This window comes from Rattus norvegicus, chromosome 13, assembly GCF_021556685.1.
Source record: "Rattus norvegicus strain SHRSP/BbbUtx chromosome 13, alternate assembly SHRSP_T2T, whole genome shotgun sequence".
Taxonomy (NCBI): Eukaryota; Metazoa; Chordata; class Mammalia; order Rodentia; family Muridae; genus Rattus; species Rattus norvegicus.
In genome coordinates this window covers 9362857-9385122 of record NC_141546.1, presented here as the reverse complement: position 1 = coordinate 9385122, position 22266 = coordinate 9362857, and the positions used below count along the sequence as shown (strand labels likewise).

At 37.6% G+C, this 22266-nt stretch overlaps 1 protein-coding gene across 2 annotated transcripts in view; it reads right to left on the bottom strand.

Annotated features, from left to right (window-relative positions):
- The window catches only part of Cntnap5a (contactin associated protein-like 5A), a 982002-nt gene that overhangs the window by 553743 nt on the left and 405993 nt on the right, over positions 1–22266 (bottom strand). For both annotated transcript variants that reach the window (XM_087580548.1, NM_001047865.2), the window contains 1 exon segment: positions 3546–3749. In XM_087580548.1, the coding sequence (XP_087436674.1) occupies positions 3546–3749 (204 nt within the window).

Here is a 22266-nt window from a genome sequence, read left to right as displayed (position 1 = left end):
AACTAGCTGAATGTAGACACTTGAAAAGTAGAAAAGGCCTTTTGGAAGATTTGATCATTATTTTATGTATACATGTTAATTGATTAATAAGATGTCTAAAATTCAAAGGAGCTATAGAATATATGATCACTGGTTTTTGCAGAGTTAATTAAAGTTGCCACTGTGTTAACAAGTTGTCATAGAGTCTATAGCATTAGCCTCTGAGCCTGAACCTGGCCCCTAAATGACACCTAGCTTTGTTACTGTTTTTGGCAAGATTTTCATTATTCTGAATCTATTTTTGCTGGGATCTCCTAATATTCCACTTCAGTTCAAAAACACTGAACTTTTGTAAGGATGAGTAACTTGCATGCTCCATTGATGTATTGCTCAGAACTTAACCACAGTTCACCAGCCACTCCATTCTGTTCTTTAATTCTCCATGTCCCCGTGTTGTTCTTACCTTTGTAATTCTACAGAAGGCAGATTGCCATAGGTATTGAAAGGAATCCTTTGAATGTTGGGAGGGAAGACACTCTACCCCTCCATGAAGAGTAAAATCTCATGCCCAGAGAGTAATTTTTTTTTTAAATCTGTGTACTATACTTGGAAAATAGGACAAGGCAACTACCTAGTGAAATTTCATCACAGAACCAGTTCTGCCCAACGATCACAGCACACATTAGATAAAACAAGCTGCCACTTGAAGAACAGTGTGCTGTCTCTAGTTTAGCTATCTTCCTTATTGTTATTCTGTGTGCGTGTGCAAGTATGGTTCTGTGTGTGTGTGTGCGCGCGCGCGCACGTGTGCACATGCTTAATCTCCAGTATTGTTCTTTAATTATTCTCCACCTTGTTGTTTTGGATTTTTTTTCTTGTTTGTTTGTTTGAAACAAAGTTTGCTACTGGCTTACAATTTACCAAATAAGCTAGGGAGAATGGCTATCAAGACCCAGGGTTCCTTGTATCTCCTGCCCAATACTGGGATTGAAAGAAAGTACAAGGTTAGGGACTGGAAATTGAATTCAGTTACTTAGGGTGATATTACAAGAAAGTTAGAAACAGAGTCAACTCTGCAAAGCATATTTTGTATTCATCTTATATGTCAGGCATCAATCTTACAAATAAATCTTGGAAATGTGTTGGTACTTCCTACTTATTTTCCTTATATTTACTGGGAAGACCAAGCAGATAACTGGTGCTGCCACTGAAGAAGGATCAGAATAAAGGCCCACATTGTTTGCTGTTGGGAGCTAACATGTACAATGGACATTCTTGATGACTAAAATATAGCTTGTGTTGATGTCCCTGTGTATCTTGGAGCTTGTACCTTGTATTAAACTATACATTCCTGCTTATTATATAATAAATACTAAGAACAATGTGTTTTCTCCTTTATATTAATACATAATAAAGGGTAAAAAGGAAAGGAATCTCACAAAGCAGCCCCTCTGGGGCCTAGAACGATGGTTCAACAGAGTAAAGGGATAAGCCATTGAGCTTGTTGACCTTAATGGGATTGTAGGCAATCACATAGAAAAAAGTGAGACCAAACCCATGCAAACTGTCCTCTGCCCTTTGTGCCATGACAATTGTACCATGACACACCACAACAGTAAAAATAAATCAATGCATTTTATCAATTTTAAAATACAAAAAGCCACTTCTTTTTTCTACAACACACATTTTATCTGTTTGCTTTTTTTTTTTCATGAAAGAAGAGGTCATTTTGTCTTCCTCTGTGCACAAATGAACTCAGCACCTACCTCCCGGGACCTGTCTTTCCTTTCCTTTATTCCATGAGAAGGCTTAAGAGAATCCCTTCCTTTTCTCCCCAGGTGAGAACTTGGGTCCAATGAATGCAGACTTACTGTCAGTGAAGCTAGTCCAAGGGAACAGCTCACTCAGACAGGGAAAACAATTCTACTGTAGAAAGGCAGGAACATACTCTTTATTGAACAGCTGCTATTCAGTTCCCAGGCTCACCCTTCAAGGGACAGGCCATTCTAACAAAGGAAAGGCCTGGGGTTAGTTTTCATTAGCATATGCAGACAGTACCTCTCACTAAGAAGAACAAAACAAGTGGGTTTTTTTTGGTTTTTTTTTTTTTTGGTTTTTTTTTTCCCATCAATTAGGTGTTTTTGTTGGGTTCCTTGGTTGGGTTTTTTTGTTTTGCATTATTTTGGATATAGAAGGCTTTTATGAAAAGTAATATATAATAGGTACATATAATTTTTTTAAAAATTACTTTAGAGTTGAGCTCTGAAAAATTATGTTAAATATATAGATTAAAAGATATTAAGAAGTTATGCTGTAGTTTCCCATACATAGAAATATTGTCTGGTATCACAGAATGATATCTCTACAAAAGAAAGAAAGAAAGAAAGAGAGAAAGGAAGAAAGAAAGAGAGAAAGGAAGAGAGAAAGAAAGAGAGAAAGAAAGAGAGAAAGAAAGAAAAAAATAAGTACCACCATGTAAATGAAATATTTGAAATTAGTTGCTGTTCTACTTGCATAAAGAAAAAGTAAATAGAAAAATGGAATAGATCCCTTTCATAGCACAACACTGAGTCCAATTGATATGTGTGAAGATGATCCCATGTGTTGTAGTTTCCTTGAAAAAAAGTCAAGTATGAACACCTGCAGTCCTGCATTTGTATTCTTACAACTCATGTACTACTACTACTACTACTACTACTACTACTACTACTACTACTACTATTATTATTATTAGTAGTAGTAGTAGTAGTAGTAGTAAATGTGTGCATGACCATGATTACTTATAACCTCAGCACTCAGTGACAGAAATTGGTAGATCTTAAGGACTTGCTGATGACCCAACCTAGACTCAAATATGCTTTTGGGTCAGTAAGAGACTTTGTCTCAAGGCAATATTACACAGAGAGCTCCACATGTGTGTGCACATGTATGTGCATCTGCTAATGTTCTTTCAACACAAAACACACACACACACACACACACACACACACACACACACAAACTGAAAGCAGCTATGATGTTTAGAACTATTTTCCCCTCTAAGCTAATCTTTAAACCTGTCAGCTAGTCTTTAAACCTCCCTTCTATATTGAAACTATAAAAAAATTAGAAAGAAGGAAACCAATTGTAACAACATATAATTCAGGGTTCAGTGATCTAAAAGTACCTACATCCTTTATCTCTGTGTTTCTATTTCTAACTTGCAGCCTTTGTGAAACCTAAATATGAAGATTGTCCCACTTCAGATTAACTTTGCCTTTTTTTCAACCACAGATATCCAATGAGTGGCAAGTCAGTACAAGGCTGTGGGTTTGAATTCAACCCCTAGAATGCAGATAAAAAGCAAGCAGTCCCAACTCATGCTTCATGGACTGAGGGTAGGAAGGGGAAGTAGGGACAGAAGGATCCCTGGGGTTTGTTTGTCAGTCTGCTTGGTCAAATCAGTAAGCTACAAATTCAAAGAGAGACTGACACAAAAAGAAGGGGCAGTCCTTGAGGAAGATATCCTAGCTTCACCTCTGTCCTCAACAATCTTATACACATTATATGCATAGGTCTGACCTTACCCAGGTTCAAGTATAGAGCTAGCCTGCCCTTCTGGAGTTCAAGGGTAACGTGGTCTCCACGTTGTCCTTCTCCATGGAAGAGAACCCCATCTCCTTGCATGCTCTTGAACTTCAGGGAGATCACATCTTTGAGCGTGCTCATCGTCTTCTGATTGAACCTGTATAAAAGTGTGCTCCGGCCATCAAAGTCAGCTACATCTGATCCTGAGAGCAGAGAGAAGAGAGAAAGGAACATTAGTGTGTTTCCTACAGCAGCTATTTTTGTTTTTCATCTTTGATGCTGCTCAGTTCATAGAAATATTCCTGAATTCTGTACGATCTCTCCTACAAGGAGGGACACAGAATAGAACCAACCTACATAGAGTCCAAGGAATCCTTCATTTGTAAGCTGATCATACATGCCACACTGAAGTAGAAACACCTATTAGTGATTATTGAACAAAACAAGAACAGTAGCAGGTCCAGAAACGGAGCTGTCACATAATTCCCTCCAATTATTTATATTAAGTAGGAAAGGCTCAAGGCAATGATTGGTCCTTCAGGTGAGAGGGAGCGCATTAGAGAAAATAGTGAGAGAACCTAACTCACTCCATATTAGAACAGACAGCCATGTTAGGCCTTAAGCTTCAATTTTCTGGAAGGACAACCAAGGCTTCTTGGAAAACACAAACACACACACACACACACACACACACACACACACACACACACACATCAAAAAGGCAGTGAATCAGCAATTGTCCCAACATCTGGCCAGAGGCTTACAACATATATGGAAAAAGTTACGGTAAGGTAACTCTCTCTTCCTCCCTTGAGGTATGAAGCAATCAGAAGTGTACAGATACCACATAGCAATAGCTTAACCAATCCTGGTAATGGTGACCCAACTGCAACTAGAAAAACCCTAACTGTCTTTAAAAGTGACCTGTGAGCTCCCCTTGTGGTCACCATTTTGCTTAGATAGGTAAACTCCACATGATGGCTTTTTCTGCAGAAGAAATGCTCTTTGTGTTTGCATATTATTCAAATCTGAGTTCTTCTTTTAGTGATTCTCGAATTCTTACAATGCAGTAACTGGAGATCTAGAAACAATGGAACTTAGAATTAAGGATAAGATTACTTTAAAGAATGGAGAGGAACTTCATAGCATTAGGAAAGAGAAATGTAGGGAAAGTGAGAAAAATATATACCTGCTATGCAAGGGATAATGAGACATCCAACAGGAGCCTCCTCAGAGAGCAGCTCCTGTAAAGAAATACCTCTGAGGAATTTTGGCCCTATCCTTGGAACAAATAAATTACCTTATATTGTAAATACTTTTGGAGGTGGCAGACAAATTGTCTCTTAACATCTGCCTCAGTGAGAGTTACAGGGAACTGTGGCCTGATTGAGTTATGTGATCTAACATAAAGGTCCAAGCCCATGTTCTATCTGCCATCCTGTGCATAAGGAGACAGGTTATTAATGCCACATGCACCTGCATCAGGCTTTTCTGGACCAGTGCTGGTGTGTAATAACCTTTTATGACTTACCCTTCTTGCTAATTTGATTCTAACTTTTGAACATCTGATCTCTTTATCCTAAACTCCAGGCTACGATTGAAAAGGAGATAGCCTTTATTATGGCAACTCTTGATTAATGCACTCTTTTCTAGAATCATATCCTAAGAATTCTGAAGATTCTCAGGGGTTTGGTGGGAAATATTAGACAGTATGGAGACTGATGATTTCACAAAGAGGTAATATGATTTTATTGCCTTACTTGGACTGTTAATATACTGTTTTAATGTTTTAGGTAAAACATTCAGCCACCATTACTATGTTTTGGCATTTGTTCTTATCTGTGATAGTGATTTAGTTGAGACATAAATCTTAAAGAAATGTATATGATAATATAGAATTTGTCAACATGTACATACATTGTTTAATATAAACTTAGAATTTCTAAACAAATGTTATTTATTGAAAGCTTGATACAAGTGCCTATGGCACTGTAACCCTGTTTATCTAATTTCTGAAAAACATGCTGCTTTGTTGAGCAGTATGGCTGTTTTCCCTGCACATAACCTATTCACCCATTATGAAGTTAGAAAAGATATTAGCTGAGCCTTATAGCTATAGAGTTGACAATACTGAGGTTGCTAGATTTATGAATGGCACTATTAACCTTGCTTAGTAACAGGACGTGAGGGGAAGATCAAAGGACCTTCACCTAGAAGTCAATCACAATTCTTTTCTGTCTTTACTAGCTGGGATTGAGCTTGTGATATTCTAGTATGTAGGGATTTGAGGTTACAGATTAGAGGTATTCACAGCTTCCACAACAGGGAGGGAGGTTGCAGTAGAGTAGTTGTACCATTACCACTAATGCCCCTTTAGTTAACACCATGTCAATGCTCTGAAAGAATAATAAAAGTTTTGTTTGTGAAACTGGACCTTGGTGGTGTCCTTACTTTGGTCTGTCCACAATTCACTATCTGGGATGAATAGTCATTTATTCACTTCTTCCCAGGGAAAGTTCAAATGATGATTACAAATTATAATTTTGATTTTTTTCTTCACACTATTGCCATTGATAGATACAGGAACTTTACTTACTTCAACTTCAACTTGGGTGTATTCATTGTTTACCATTCTTTACTCCCTACTGCTGCCTTTAAATACCAGTTCTTTACCCTCAGTTTTCTTGACAACAGCTTGGCCAAATTCTTTGGATGATATCACTTCATACTTGATAATGTATGCCAGTGGAATTTTGTTTGGCATATTATCCCAAATTCTGTTAATAAGGAGGTCAGATAGTGAAAGCCAAGAAGTCTTGATATAAACAAATTTATGAAATATATGCTTACAGATGAACTGACAAATGTCTATCAAAATATCCAGTGGAGAAATTATTTAGTATTGTGTGTGAGTGAGTGAGTGAGTGTGTGTGTGTGTGTTTGTGTGTATGTGTTTATGTAGCCATTCATGCACATTCATGTTTACATATGCTACATGTGAACTTTAGATATTGACACTTGGTTCTTTCTCACCTTTTTTTTAAAGAGAATCATGACAAAAAACAAAAGGTCTGTCCACATTCAATGCAAACACGATTTTTCTTCAAGTATTTTTTTTCTGTGTTCTTTTTTTTTTTAAAATTAACTTGAGTATTTCTTATTTACATTTCGAATGTTATTCCCTTTCCCGGCTTCCAGGAAAACATCCCCCTAATCCCTCCTCCTCCCCTTCTTTATTGGTGTTCCCCTCCCCATCCTTCCCCCATTGCCACCCTCCCCTCAACAATCACATTCACTGAGTGTTCAGTCTTAGCAGGACCAAGGGCTTCCCCTTCCACTGGTGATCTTACTAGGATATTCATTGCTGCCTATGAGGTCAGAGTCCAGGGTCAGTCCATGTATAGTCTTTAGGTAGTGGCTTAGTCCCTGGAAGCTCTGGTTGCTTGGCATTGTTGTTCATAAGGGGTCTCGAGCCCCTTCAAGCTCTTTCAGTTCTTTCTCTGATTCCTTCAACGGGGGTCCTATTCTCAGTTCAATGGTTTGCTGCTGGCATTCGCCTCTGTATTTGCTGTATTCTGGCTGTGTCTCTCAGGAGAAATCTACATCCTGCTCCTGTCGGCCTGCACTTCTTTGCTTCATCCATCTTGTCTAATTGGGTGGCTGTATATGTATGGGCCACATGTGGGGCAGGCTCTGAATGGGTGTTCCTTCTGCCTCTGTTCTAACTTTGCCTCTCTATTCCCTGCCAAGGGTAGTCTTGTTCCCCTTTTAAAGAAGGAGTGAAGCATTCACATTTTGATCATCCTTCTTGAGTTTCATTTGTTCTAGGCATCTAGGGTAATTCATGCCTTTGGGCTAATAGCCACTTATCAATGAATGCATACCATGTGTGTTTTTCTGTGATTGGGTTACCTCACTCAGGATGATATTTTCCACTTCCAACCATTTGTCTATGAATTTCATAAAGGCATTGTTTTTGATAGCTGAGTAATTATCCATTGTGTAGATGTACCACATTTTCTGTATCCATTCCTCTGTTGAAGGGCATCTGGGTCCTTTCCAGCTTCAGGCTCTTATAAATAAGGCTGCTATGAACATAGTGGAGCACATGTCTTTTTTATATGTTGGGGCATCTTGTGGGTATATGCCCAAGAGAGGTATAGCTGGATCCTCAGGTAGTTCAATGTCCAATTTTCTGAGGAACCTCCAGACTGATTTCCAGAATGGTTTTACCAGTCTGCAATCCCACCAACAATGGAGGAGTGTTCCTCTTTCTCCACATCCTCGCCAGCATTTGTTGTCACCTGAGTTTTTGATCTTAGCCATTCTCACTGGTGTGAGCTGAAATCTCAGGGTTGTTTTGATTTGCATTTCCCTTATGCCTAAAGATGTTATACATTTCTTTAGGTGTTTCTCAGTCATTTGGCACTCCTCAGCTGTGAATTCTTTGTTTAGTTCTGAACCCCAATTTTTAATAGGGTTATTTGTCTCCCTGCGGTCTAACTTCTTGAGTTCTTTGTATATTTTCGATTTTTTTTTCTGGATGCAGTTTTTTTAATCTTTGAAAACATGTGATTTTATTTACAGCAATATAACACCTTTACAAAGAAATGACAATTTTCATGGATACATTTCACTGGATCTTACTGCCTTGCTTCCTTTATTAAAAGTCGATTTTAGTAAAGGCATGATGAATTCCATTTTTAAAAAGTTTTTTTCTTTATTCGATTTTTTTATATACAAAACAAATGTTATTCCCATTCCTGGATACCGGGACATAAGCCCCCTATCCACTTCCCATTCTTTATAAGGTTGTTTCCCTCCCCATCCACTCTCCCTTCCCAACATTCCCTTACACTGAGAGTTCAACATAGGCATCACCAAGGGCTTACCCTCCCATTGGTGCCCAACAAGTCCATTCCCTGCTACATATGCAGTTAGAGCTATGGGTCAGTCCATGTATAGACGTTGAGTAGTGATTTTGTCACTGGGATCTCTGGTTGGTTGTTCTTATAGGGTTGCAAGCCTTTTCAACTCTTTCAATCCATTCTCTAGTTCCTTCGACAGGGTCCCCATTTTCAGTTCAGTAGTTTGATGCTAACATTCAACTCTGTATTTGACATTCTCTGGCTGTGTCTCTCAAGAGACATCTATATCAGTTTCCTGTCAGCATGCACTTTTTAGCTTCATCCGTCTTATCTAGTTTTGGTGACTGTGTGTATATATATATATATATATATATATATATATATATATATATATATATATATATATATATATATATATATATGGGCCACATGTGGGAAAGGCTCTGAAAGGCCATACCTTTACTTAATGCTCCAAACTTTGCCTCTATATCCCCTCCTATGAAGATTTTCCCCCTTTTAAGAAGGAGTGAAGCATCCACACTTAAGTCTTCCTTCATCTTGAGCTTCAGGTGGTCTCTAGATTGTATATTGTATTTTTGGCTAATATCCACTTATTAGTGAGAGCATACCATCTGTGTTTTTCTGTGATTGGGTTACCTCACTCAGGATGATACTTTCTAGTGCAATCCATGTCTATGAATTTCATGAAGTCATTGTTTTTGATTGCTAAGGCTGATATGAACATAGGGGAGCATGTGTCCTTCTTATATGTTGGAGCTTCTTTTGGATTGTATGCCCAGGAGACATATAGCTGGGTCCTAGGGTAGTGCAATGTCCAGAGGAACATCCAGAATGATTTCCAGAGAAGTTTTCCAAGTTTGCAATCCCACCAAAAATGGAGGAGTGTTCCTCTTTCTCTACATCCTCGACAGCATCTGTTATCACCTGAGTTTTGAACTTAGCCATTCTGACTGGTGGGAGGTCAAGTCTCAGGGTTGTTTTGATTTGCATATTCCTGATGACTAAGGATGTTCTGAATTTCTTTAGGTATTTCTCTGCCATTCAATATTCCTCAGCTGAGAATTCTTTGTTTAGCTCTGTACCCCATTTGTAAAAGGGTTTTTGGCTCTATGGAGTCTACCTTCATGGGCTCCTTTTATAATTTAGATATTCACCTTCTATCAGATATAGGATTGGTAAAGATCTTTTCCCAATCTATTGGTTGCCAATTTTTCATAATGATATTGTCCTTTGCCTTGCAGAAGCTTTGCAGTTTTATGAGGTCCCATTTGTCGATTCTTGATCTGAAAGCATAAGCCATTGATTGGTGTTTTGGTCAGGACATTTTCCCCAGTGCTCATGTGATCAAGACTCTTACACAGTTTTTATTCAATTAATTTGAGTGTATCTAATTTTATGTGCAGGTCCTTGATCCACTTGGACTTAAGCTTTGTGCAGGGCAATAAGAATGAGTTGATGTGCATTTGTCTACATGCTGACCTAAAGGTGTACCGGCACCATTTGTTGAAAATGCTATCTTTTTTCTATTGGATAGTTTTAGCTCCTTTGTCATAGATCAAGTGATCATAGATGTATGGGTTCATTTCTGGTTCTTCAATTCTATTCCACAGATCTACTTACCTGTCTCTGTACCAATACCATACAGTTTTTTTTTTATCACTATTGCTCAGTAATACTGTTTGAGGTGAGGGATGGTGCTTCACCCAGAAGTTCTTTTGCTGTAAAGTATAGATTTCACTATCCTTAGTTTTTTGTTATTTCAAATAAATTTTCAAATTGCTCTTTCTAACTCCATGAAAAATTGAGTTGAAATTTTGATATGGATTGCATTAAATCTGTAAATAGCTTTGGATAAGTGGCCATTTTTACTATATAAATCTTGCCGATTCATGAAGATGGGAGGTCTTTCCATCTTCTGAGATCTTCAGTTTCTTTCTTCAGAGATTTGAAGTTCTTGTCATACAGATATTTCACTTGCTTGCTTAAAATCACACCAAGATATTTTATATTATTTGGGACTATCATGAAGGGTAACATTTCCTTAATTTCTTTCTCAGCCTATTTATTATTGGAGTAGAGGAAGGCTCCTGATTTGTTTGAGTTAATTTTATACCCAGTCATTTTGATGAAGTTATTTATCAGGCTTAGTAGTTCTCTGGTGGATCTTTTGTGGTCACTGAAGTATAATATCATATCATCTCATACAGTGATATTTTGATTTCTTCCATTCTAATTTGTATCCCTTTGACCTCCTTTCATTGTCCGATTGCTCTGGCTAGGACTTCAAGTATTGTATTGAAAAGTAGGGAGAGAGTGGGCAGCCTTGTCTAGTCCTTGACTTTAGTTGGATTGCTTCAAGTTTCTCTCCATTTAGTTTAATATTAGCTACTGTTGTACATTTGTTGTATATTGCTTTATGTTTAGATATGGGCCTTGAATTACTGATCTTACCAAATCCTTTATCATGACAGGGTGCTGAATCTTGTCAAATGGTTTCTCAGCATATAATAAAACAAGAATGTGTTTTTTCTTTGAGTTTGTTCATATGGCATATTACATTTATGGAGTTCTGTATATAGAACCATCCCTGTATCCCTGGAATGAAGCCTACTTGGTCATGATGGATGATCATTTTAATGTGTTCTTGGATTCGGTTTGCAAGAATTTTATTGAGTATTTTTCCATCAATATTCTTAAGGGAAATTGGTCTGAAGTTCTATTTCTTTGTTGGCCTTTGTGTAGATTAGGTATAGCATATTTGTGGCTTCACAGAAGGAATTGTGTAGTTCTCTGTCTGTTTGTATTTTGTGGAATAATTTGGACAGTATTGGTCTGAGGTCTGTTATGAAGGTCTGTTAGAATTCTGCACTAAACATATCTGGTCCTAGGCTCTTTTTGGTTGGGAGACTTTTATTAATCTCTTTTATTTCTGTACGTGTTGTTATTATTATTGTCGTTATTGATGACAAGCCTTAGTCTGTGATGATCTGATAGGCTGCATGAGATTTTTTCTATCTTCCTGTATTTGTTGAAGACTGTTTTCTGACCTATTATATGGTCAATTTTGGAGAAGGTACCATGAGGTGGTGAGAAGTTATATCCTTTCGCTTTAGCATGAAATGTTCTATAAGTATCTGTTAAATCCGTTTGGTTCATAACTTCTGTTAGTTTCTCTATGTCACTGTTAAATTTCTGTTTCCATACTGTCCATTGATACCAGTGGGGTGTTGAAAACTCCTACTATTATTGTATGAAGTGCAATTTGTGATTTGAGCATTAGTAAGGTTTCTTTAATGAATATAGGTGCCCTTGTATTTAAAGCACAGATATGTAGAATTGATAGTTCATCTTGGCAGATTTTTCCTTTGATGAATATGAAGTGTCATTCCTCATCTTTTTTCATAAGTTTTGCTTGAACACCAATTTTATTTGATATTAGAATGGCTACTCTAGCTTGTTTCTTCAGACCATTTGCTTTGAAAGTTGTTTTCCAGCCTTTTACTCTCAGGTAGTGTCTGTCTTTGTTCTGAGGCATGTTTCCTGTATACAGCAAAATGCTGGGTCCTCTTTCCCTATTCAGTCTTGTTAGTCTATGTCTTTTTATTTGGGAATTGTTGCTTCCTGTTATTTTTGTTGTTAGAGGTGAAATTCTATTTCTATGTCTCTCTTCTTATGATTTTGTTGCAAAGGTATTAATTTCTTGCTTTTGCTAGTGTGTAGTTTCCCTCCTTGTGTTGGAGTTTTCCATCTATTGTCCTCTGTAGGGCTGGATTTGTAGAAAGATATTGTGTAAATTTGGTTTTGTCATGAAATATATTGTTTTCTCCATCAAAGGTAATTGAGAGTTTTGCTAGATATAGTAGCCTGGGCTGACATTTGTGTTCTCTTAAGGTCTGTATAGCACCTGCCCAAGAACTTCTGGCTTTTTATAGTCTCTGGTGGGATGTCTGGTGTAAATCGGATAGGTCTGGTTTTATATGTTATTTGACCTTTTCCCCTACTGCTTTTAAAATTCTTTCCTTGTTATGTGCATTTGGTCCGTTGACTATTATTTTACAGGAGGAATTCTTTTATGGTCCAATCTATTGGAGTTCTGTATGCTTCTTGTATGTTTATGGGCATTTTTTTTAAGTTAGGGAAGTTTTCTTCTATAATTTTGTTGAAGATATTTACTGGCCCTTTAAGTTGGGCATCTTCACTTTCTTCTCTTCCTATTATCCTTAGGTTTGATTTTTCATTATGTCCTGGATTTCCTGAATGTTTTAGGCTAGGAGCTTTTTTGTTTTACATTATATTTGATGGTAGTTTTGTTGTTTTCTATGGTATTTCCAGCCCCTGAAATTGTCTCTTCTATCTCTAGTATTCTGCTAGTGATGCTATGGATCTAAGACTCCTGATCTCTTCCCTAGGTTTTGTATCTCCAAAGTTGTCTCTCTTTGTGCTTACTTTATTGTTTTTATTTCCATTTTTAAATCCTGTATGGTTTTGTTCAATTCCTCAACTTATTGTTTGTGTTTTCCTATAATTCTTTAAGGGATTTTTGTGTTTCCACTTTAAAGGTTCTACTTCTTTACTTGTGTTGTCCTATATTTCTTTAAGGGAGTTATTTATGTCCTTCTTAAAATCTTCCTTCTTCAATGTAAAATGTGATTTTAAATCTACATCTTGCTTTTCTGATGTGGTTAAATATCCAGTATTTGCTTTGGAGGAAGAACTGGGCTCTGATGATGTCAAATAGACTTGGTTTCTGTTGCTTAGGTTCCTGGACTTGCCTCTCACCATTAGGTTGTCTCTGGTATTAGCTTGTCTCGCTGTCTCTGACAGTGGCTTGACCCTCCTGAAGGCCTGTGTGTCAGCACCACTGTAGAATGTTTTTCTTTCAGCCAGATCTAAGAACAGAGAGCTCTACTTTCAAGTGTGTAGGTGCTCCTGGCAACTGTCTTTCAGCTCTAGGCCCAGGCAGAAATGTGAATTGTCCTGCACCTGACTTCTCCTATGTTCCTGTGCCCAGTGGGTACAGAGGGCACTAGAAGATTTCCTCTTGAGTCTGGAAATGTGGGCAGAGAGTCATCTTTCCTGATTTCTCAGGAGTGTCCGATCTTCTGAGCTTCCAGTTCTCTCCCCCATGGGAACTGGGTGCAGGGAACTATGTGACCTTTTTACTTCAGTTTCAGGTACCTGCCAGAACCAGTCAGTTCCTGCAGCTGACTGCTCCTATATTCCTGTATACAGAGGTACTTTGCAGTTTCCTCTTGGACCAGGGATGTGGGCAGAGGTGGACAGAAGTGGTTGTCTGTCCTTAGATCTCAGAATTATCCACACTTCTGAGTGTTCAGCTCTCTACCCAGGGGATTTGAGTGCAGGGAGCTGTGAGATTGGTTCAATTCAGATCTGGGCACCCTTTCTCATATTTTAGACTCACACAGCCCAGATCGTTCCTGAATTGACAATATTACTAAGGATATCATTGAGATTTTCATCACCCTGTCTCTATTGTTTATGTGCTATAATTACAAGAGTGCTTCATGTGCCTGATTTTATGAAGTGATGAGGAGAATTCAAGTTCTTGTTCATTGAACATATTTTTTCTACCAGCCGCCCCTGTCTCTCCAGCTCTCATTTTTCAGTGAACATAGTTCTCAACAATTAAGCAGACTGAATGGCCAGTGAGCTCCAGGGATCCCATTCTACCCCAAGGCTGAGATCAGAGAAGCGTGTCACTGAACCAAGCTTTTTAAATGTGTGCTGATTAAGGTTTCCATGCTTGTCCAGCAAGCTCTTTACCACTAATCAATCTGCCAACCTCCTTGGAAAATTATTATAAGTTACTTGCTTATTCTTTCTCTATTTTTATTACAAAAAATTATACTGTAAAATGTTATTACTTTTATAATATAAAAGAAATAAGACTGCTAAATTACAACTAGGAAGGAATTTATTATCTAGCATCTTAGCAGGGTGAAAGAGAGGTGAAGGGCTATGTGGACAGGATACAATTTTTCTTGTTTGAAATCCAGAATCCACAAAACACATTTTTTCTGAATTTAATAGCAATTATAATATTCTTAGATTGATTGTTCATAATGACAACTTATTTTCCTATTCAAGGATATATAATTATCCTTAAACAATTTTTAAAGGAAGAAAAACTCATCATTTTCTGTAATTACCTTAAAAGTAAAATTCTATAATTTATTTTTTACATAAACAGTTAGCAACAAAGTCCTCGAAGACTCCGGATTGTAAAAAGTAACTGGCTAGATGCAGGGAGGTTTTTACAATCTCTTGTGTTTTACAAAACCTTACCACTCAATATTATAAACACATTTATGTGTATTGTACTCACTGAACTTCAAGATGAACTTATGGAGCTCTTGGCCCTGTTGTACTGTCAAGGGTAATGAGTGCCATGGCTTGAGAGAACATCAGAGCTGTAGCTTGCCAGCTGTATCATCTTTGCAACTTTATCTCTCTAAGTCTTAAAATCATACACAAGATACATACTTCAGAAACACATAAAACATATTCTTTAGGAAGAAAAAAAAACCTTCAATGCTGGGAATGTAACTCAGTAGTGTTTGCTGTGCATCAATGAGGACTGGCTGAGCTCAGACTCCAGCATTCCTTAAAAACAACCAGAAGTACCTAAAATCCTGGAACTATAGAGACAAAGCCAGGAAGGTACTGGGGGCCCACTAACTAGCACCTCTAGATGAAAAGATAAGGTCCAGATTATATTAGAGACCTATTCTCAAAAAATGAGTTCTTTATATAGCTGGAGAGAAGGCCTTGTGGATAACAGTAAGGAGTACTCTTTCTATTCCCTGAACTTACATGGGTGGTTCTCTGCAGAGTATAACTCCTGATTCTGGACACTCAATGCCTTCTGGACTCTACAGGAACTTGCAGTCACATGTGCATATAATTAAAACCAAAAATAAAACAAACATTAAATAAAATTGTCAGAAACTGAGAAATACATCTGATTTCCTCCTCAATATATATGCACACTCTTTTGGCCTTACACACACACACACACACACACACACACACACACACACGCGCGCGCGCGCGCGCGCGCACGCGCACACACACACTGAAGTATGAGTAAAATGGTGAAAGAGGCCAGACATAATGGGTGAGAAGATATGGGGGAAGGCAGTTTTGAACATATTATATTGTATATATGTATATGTATATATACATATATGTGTGTGTATAAAATCATCAGAGAATGAATAAACAAAGAAAGAAATTGATAATCTAATAATTAATCATGCTAACACAAGTCACTTTATAAACAATGCAATATATGCCAATTTACCAGACTTAATGTTTGTTTTAAGTCAGTATGAACTAGATTGCCAATTGTTACCGGGCTAACCAGAAGGGTCTGGAGAACATGCAGTGATGCACTATTGGATATTCCTAAACTTTCACCCAAATGGTGTTTTATTCTGGCGACTGGTTTTCCTGCCCAATGTATGCCAGTGTGAGCCCAGTTTCCTACATTGTCTTGTTTCCATCAGCTTACACTGGGGTTGTGGAAATGGTCCATCTGTGAAGCTATGCATAGTGGATCCCTGCTCTTTTCTGATTACTGTCACTGCCACAGCGATGTACCATGAAATAACACATAGCAACCATCAGTGCTTGGAAAGGGAATGCAAGGTGAATATATACATAGGGAGAGTGTATAGTCCAAAAAGAAAAGGAGGGCCCAGATACACAAAGAGATCAGTATGCTGATACTGAATGAATCACTTGGGAAGAGATGGACCTACTATCACAGGTTAGGGTAGGGGATGAAAGACAAAAAAACACAGGAGACTCAGTGATCAGATCTGGTGATAGATAGCAAGATTTCTGCTTTCCAGCATAGACGGGGAAACAAGGTACAAGAGATTATACCTAGAAATCTACACTTATTACAGGACTATAGATCCCACGTCCATGGGAAAATTCATTGTTTAACCTCTACATTTCCACAGCATGGAGAACATCACTCCATTACAGTGCCACTGCCCAACACTCTGCTAAACTTCTCCCATACCACACTGTTAACAGTGCAGATCTGATTTTGAGGACACCTGACTCCAAGCTTCTATGTCCCAGGACAAAGGATGGCATCAGGGACACATGGTTACAAGTAGGAGCAGTTTACTGAAAAAGGAGAAAGGACTACTGAGGATGAGAGTGGGCAAACATAAGGAGCATAGGGGAGAGCAACTAACTGTTCATCAGCTCTGAGCCAGGGGACATATGCCTCTTTATAGGGTAACTATACATTACCTGCCTCTTGCTCATTTGTGTAACATGAGGTTTTCTTACACATATACTCTATCTGTATGGTGACAAAAAAGGAATCCAGTCCTCCTCTGCCAACTGGCTCTGTTCATATATTAATATTGATGCTGCTGTTTCCAGTGTCTATTCTCTTACCACAATACTACATTGAAAATTTGGGCATTACATTACATCTGACATTGGTCAGGTCATGTACTGTGCTTAATATGAGAAAATAGAGATGAACAAGTATGATTTCTGTCTTTAGGAATCCATAGAAGAATACTAGAAGAAATTTGAGTTCTTAAATAGGTCAAACGTAGAAACCATAGGTGTTGCTTCTTGGCAGAATTATGTATAGTAATATATTTGTTTAAATACTAAAAGTTTAACACATACAAAATTTTGCTATTGCCCTTTACTTCCTATTTTCTTTCATGACCTTACATTGAAGTATTGTTGGCCACTAGAACCTTTGAAGACCTAATTTCTCTGTAAAGTTCTATGTTGTAGAACTTTTCTTTCTCCAGTAATTTCATGGCCTCCTCTCAATTATTATCATAGATGTGATGACCTACATTCAATTTCTTGAAGTTTCTGAATAGTCTAAAGGCCTTATTGAATAGATGAAATGTCAAATATATGCATGTAAGCCAAGGAAAAAGGTCTGTATGCTGACGAATCTGAGCTTTAGGTAAAGAAGAAACATCTATAAATGTTCCCTTCTTGTTCTGCAGCTTGTTAGATGTGAATGGAGTCAGAATTCTGAACTTCACAAGAAATATTTATATTGACCATTTGATGATGCCTATAAAAGCTTGGCCTACAAAGTCACAATGAGAATTACAGAATTATAGGCACATACGTGTGAATCCACATTCAGTATCATGTCTGCTCATTATTTATGCAGAGGAGTTTTCCAGTGCAAAAGATTGTGAGTGACAGATGAAGACAGTATCAAGATTGGTGTGAATATGTTACGGGGGAGTTTGACATGCAGATGTTTTGATGACTTTTTCAAAGAGACTTCATTTGAGTGTTCAGCTGAATATGGAACATCTCTATTAACCTGCTTCCCAACCTCCATGGCTCAGGTAACACGCATTGAAGGGAGTGCAAAGAAAAAAAGAGCTGAAGAATTTATGAACTGGACTCAGAAGATTATATTTTCTTGAACAAATAAAACATGAAATACTACCATTCTTCATCTGGAAAAATTATACTAAGACTGAAGAAGTAAACAACTCATAAGTGTCAGGGAGTTTCTAAAACTTATAACATTCTTAAAGCCCTTCTCCAAGCTTATATAAGCAATAGTGGCTGCTGGGGAGAGATGATTTTCTGGTCTATCCAGATGCCTACAAGATGTGCATTGAGCTCCAGGCAAATAGCTTTGGTGATTTGTCACATATCCTAGAGTTTTGCTGATGCAAAGGTAAAATGGTTATAAGTTATCTTTGTTCCTGCAATTAATTCCTCAGTGTTGGTTCACAAGTCATCTCAATAAACTTATGGGTTTTTCAAACTGGGCTTTAGTATACCTGTTTTTGTACTGTTGTTAATACCCTACTGGGGTGAATAGGAAAATTCATACATGTATTGATCTATAGTAATGACTGGATCATAGTGATATGATTATTTGATGACTTTCTACAGTAACTGCCCCAACTTCAGGTGCTAGCTGCCTATTCACACTGAAATGGTTACTTCCCTCTAGAGCAGTGGTCTTCCACCTGCTGTGGTTTTTGACCACTTTGGGGATTGAATGACCCTTTCATGTTATGGCCTTCTATCAGGCATTCTAGATGATACATATATTATGATTCATAACAGCAATTAAATTATAATTATGAAGTAACAATAAAAGGAAATAATTTTATGGTTGTTGTCACCAGAACATGAGAATGCACATTAAAGGGTCACAATATTAGGAAGGTTAAGAACCACTGCTCATGTTTTCCATATTTTCCCTTGACCTGTAGAGGTTCGGTATCACTTACACTTGCTGACTCTCACAGCGATGAGATGTCCTTTAATGAGCACAGGCCCAACCTGGTATGATGATGCAAGCTTTTCTCCAACCAACACTAACATTTATCAACAGAAACATTTTGCCCATCTGAGAGAACTCAGTGAAATGCCCTAGACATTTGCAATATTAACTAAGTAGCACATGAATGCTCACAACCATTTCACAGATGGAGAAGCAGAAACTCAGGAGAAGTTTTGAAGAAGGATTAAATGTAATAACTATATATTTAACCCTTTCCCTAGACACCAGAGTGATGCTTAACATTGCCAATATGAATTATAGAAGCAGATTTAAAATGGAAATAGTGATTCATAATTTTTACTTCTGTCATTATAAAGTGAAATACAACATACATTAGGTTTTTGTCATTGGACTTTGTTATGCCCCTATAATGATTGCCTTATTTGGAATTTAATTTGCAGACAGATTCCAGTTGTAGACATTAAAACCTTTACTGATTGCATAAATATCTTGCCAGATTCTATTTGAAACTATTAGAAAATGAAAAAAAATATATGCCATACCATAAGATGCATCTAGGCTAGGTATGAGCTCTTATTTTTCACAGTTGTTATTGTATTGTATGGTTTATAAATTCTCTCTCTCTCTCTCTCTCTCTCTGTGTGTGTATGTGTGTGTGTGTGTGTGTGTGTGTGTGTGTGTGTGTGTGTGTGTGTTTGCGGTACTTACAGGTATGCATGTACTTGTATGCAGGAGAACAGAAAACAACTTTCAGGATTCAGTTCATTCCTGGAAATCTTTTCTTTTATTCAGGCTTCTCTTTTAAATTTATTTTTAATTTTATTGTTTCTATTTCCAAGATGTAAACTACAACTAATCTAACTCATGAGCTCGCAATTAAATATTCTCCCTGTTTCCAACTTTTCTGTAGGCTTGCTGGTATTACAGACGTATGTCCCCACCTTTGGCTTTTACATGGATTCAAACTAAAATCATCTCGGTTACTTGCCAAACATCTTAACCCACTGAACTATCTCATTATTGCCGTTATTACTGCTTATTATAAACACCAAAGTAACCAGCAACAAAATATAACTTTTATATTCTCTCACAATTTTCAATGGTTAAACAAGATGTTGTTTGTGTCGTAGATAAACAAACTATTTTTGGGTAATTGCTAAGATACTTTTGCTTTATTTAATGGGCTTGATAGATATGCATTATGTAGATTTTTCTTCCTTTGGAAAAAAAATGAGAAAATCAAGACACAGAAGACCGTGCACCTGTTCAAAGGTATACACAAGATAATGAGTTGTTTGACATTGAAGACAAGTTTTGCCTCATTAAATAATGGGGTTCTTCAATGATTTTGTGAATTTTAAAGATCTTTGTGCAGTTTGAAGAAAGCATATACTATAAAAGTCAAATAACGAAAAAAATAATGTAGATATTTGCTATTAAGTAAGTTCACATGGACTACTGAAATTTGGGAACATGAACAGTAAGGATCGGGTTGAGAAAGATGGAGGGAGAACATGCCAGGAGAGACACCCAGAACTAGGAAACATATGGAGAGATATGTGGAAACTTAGTGCAGTTGGAACATCTTGGAATCTGTGAGGGAGATCCTAGTGAGGACTTCTAGTAATGACAGATACAGAGTCTGATGAGGCTATCTCTTGTAGCCAGGCAAGGTTCCCAATGGCAGGACTGGGCTGTATTTGTTTGAGCTGTTGTTCAAGAGGGTCCTGTGGAGATCTCAAAGCAACTAAGTTTGATGAGAGGACAGAGAGTTATTATTTTGGAACTCACAGTAGGGCCTCATTTGTGAGGAATATATTTGCAAAGCTCACTGAATATGTAAACTGGTGCCTATAGGAGGCCTTCACCCTTATATTCTAATCACTTTTATGTAGAAAGGTACTCTGAAGGATAAAAAACAAAAGCAAAAAATTATCAACACCAACCCAGTCACAAAACTTTTGACCTGTCCTGCTTGCAAGATATGCTGAGGCAATCATGGAGTAGAACTTGTGGGAGTAGCCAAACAATATCTGATTTAAATTGAGGTTCACTCCATGAATGGAAGTCTATGTTCTGCACTGCTTGGAGACCCATATACTAGGGACTATATAGCCCACAGACCTAGGGTAATGCCAACATGAATGAAATGATTCCTAATAATATTCTGCTATACTCATGGATTCATTTTCCTTAGTCATCATTGCAGAGGCTTCCTCTGGAAGTAGATGCAGATACCTTTATTCAGGCACAGTGCAGAAAGAATTTAAATAAATTGGAGGACCCATCAGGTCCTTCCTTTCAAGCTTGGGTAAATCCCATATAAGAGGGTGCAGAAAGATTGTGAAAGTCAGAGAAGATGGAGGATACCAGGATAAGGTGGTCCACTGAGTCAACCAAGTATAGCTAATATGAGCTGCAACAAAGTTTCTGTTGTCTGAACATATTCCTCTGTATATATGTTGTGGCAATGAGCTTAGTGGATTTGTGTAACCTGTAACAGTGGGAAGTATTGTGTGTTTGACTTATTTACCTGCTCTTGGAACTTTTCCCCTCCTGTTTGGTTGCTTCTTCCAGTCTTATTTTGAGGCTTTTGGCATTGTCTTATTGTATTTTGTTTTGTCATGTTTAGTTGTTGTTTCTTGCAAACCTACTCTTTTTCTGAATGGAGACAGAGGGGGAGTATATCCAGGGTAGAGAGGAGGTGAGGACTGGTGAGAAGAGTGGAGGGTGGGAACCTATGGTCTGCTTTTATTGTATTTAAAAAGAATCTATTTTCTGTGTTTTTATATTGCTTATTTTATTTATTTACGTCTCAAATATTATTCCCCTTCCTGGTTTCCCCTACATAAACTACCCCCCCTTGCTTCTACAAGTATGCTTCTCCACCCACCCACCTACTCCTGCCTAACAGCAATAGGCTTGCAAGAATCTATTTTAAATATGTAAGAAAAGAGAAGAAAGAAAAGATGAGAAAAAGAGGAGAGGAGAGGAGAGACGAGTAGAAAGGATGCCAAATCAAAGAGGAAAGTAGGTAAGATGGTCCAGCAAGGAAAATGCTTGCCATGCATGCCTAACAGTGAAGTTTAATTTCTGAACCTCACAGAAAAGTAAAAAAGACAGACTGAACAACACACACACACACACACACACACACACACACACACAATTTCATAATTATAATATAGAGGCATAGGTTTCTTTTCTTTACAAGTTAATATGGACTTCCCTGACTCCTAGTCTTTCTGTATTTCTTCCTGTACACAAAATCCAATAAACTCCGCATGATCTGCTAGAAGATTTGGTTGTGGAAATATGGTCCTGTTCTAGTCATCCATATGTCAATCTTGACATTTTCTCTCAGTTCTATTCTACTGATGCTTGTTAGGTTACTACTAACTCTCTTTTCTTCTAGCTGATTTGCATGATCTCATTGCTCTCAGATAGTCTTTGTTTTTACATGTTTACATGTATTCTTTTTCTTTTTGCCTAGTTTTTGGATGTGCATGTGGTGTGTGTGTGTGTGTGTGT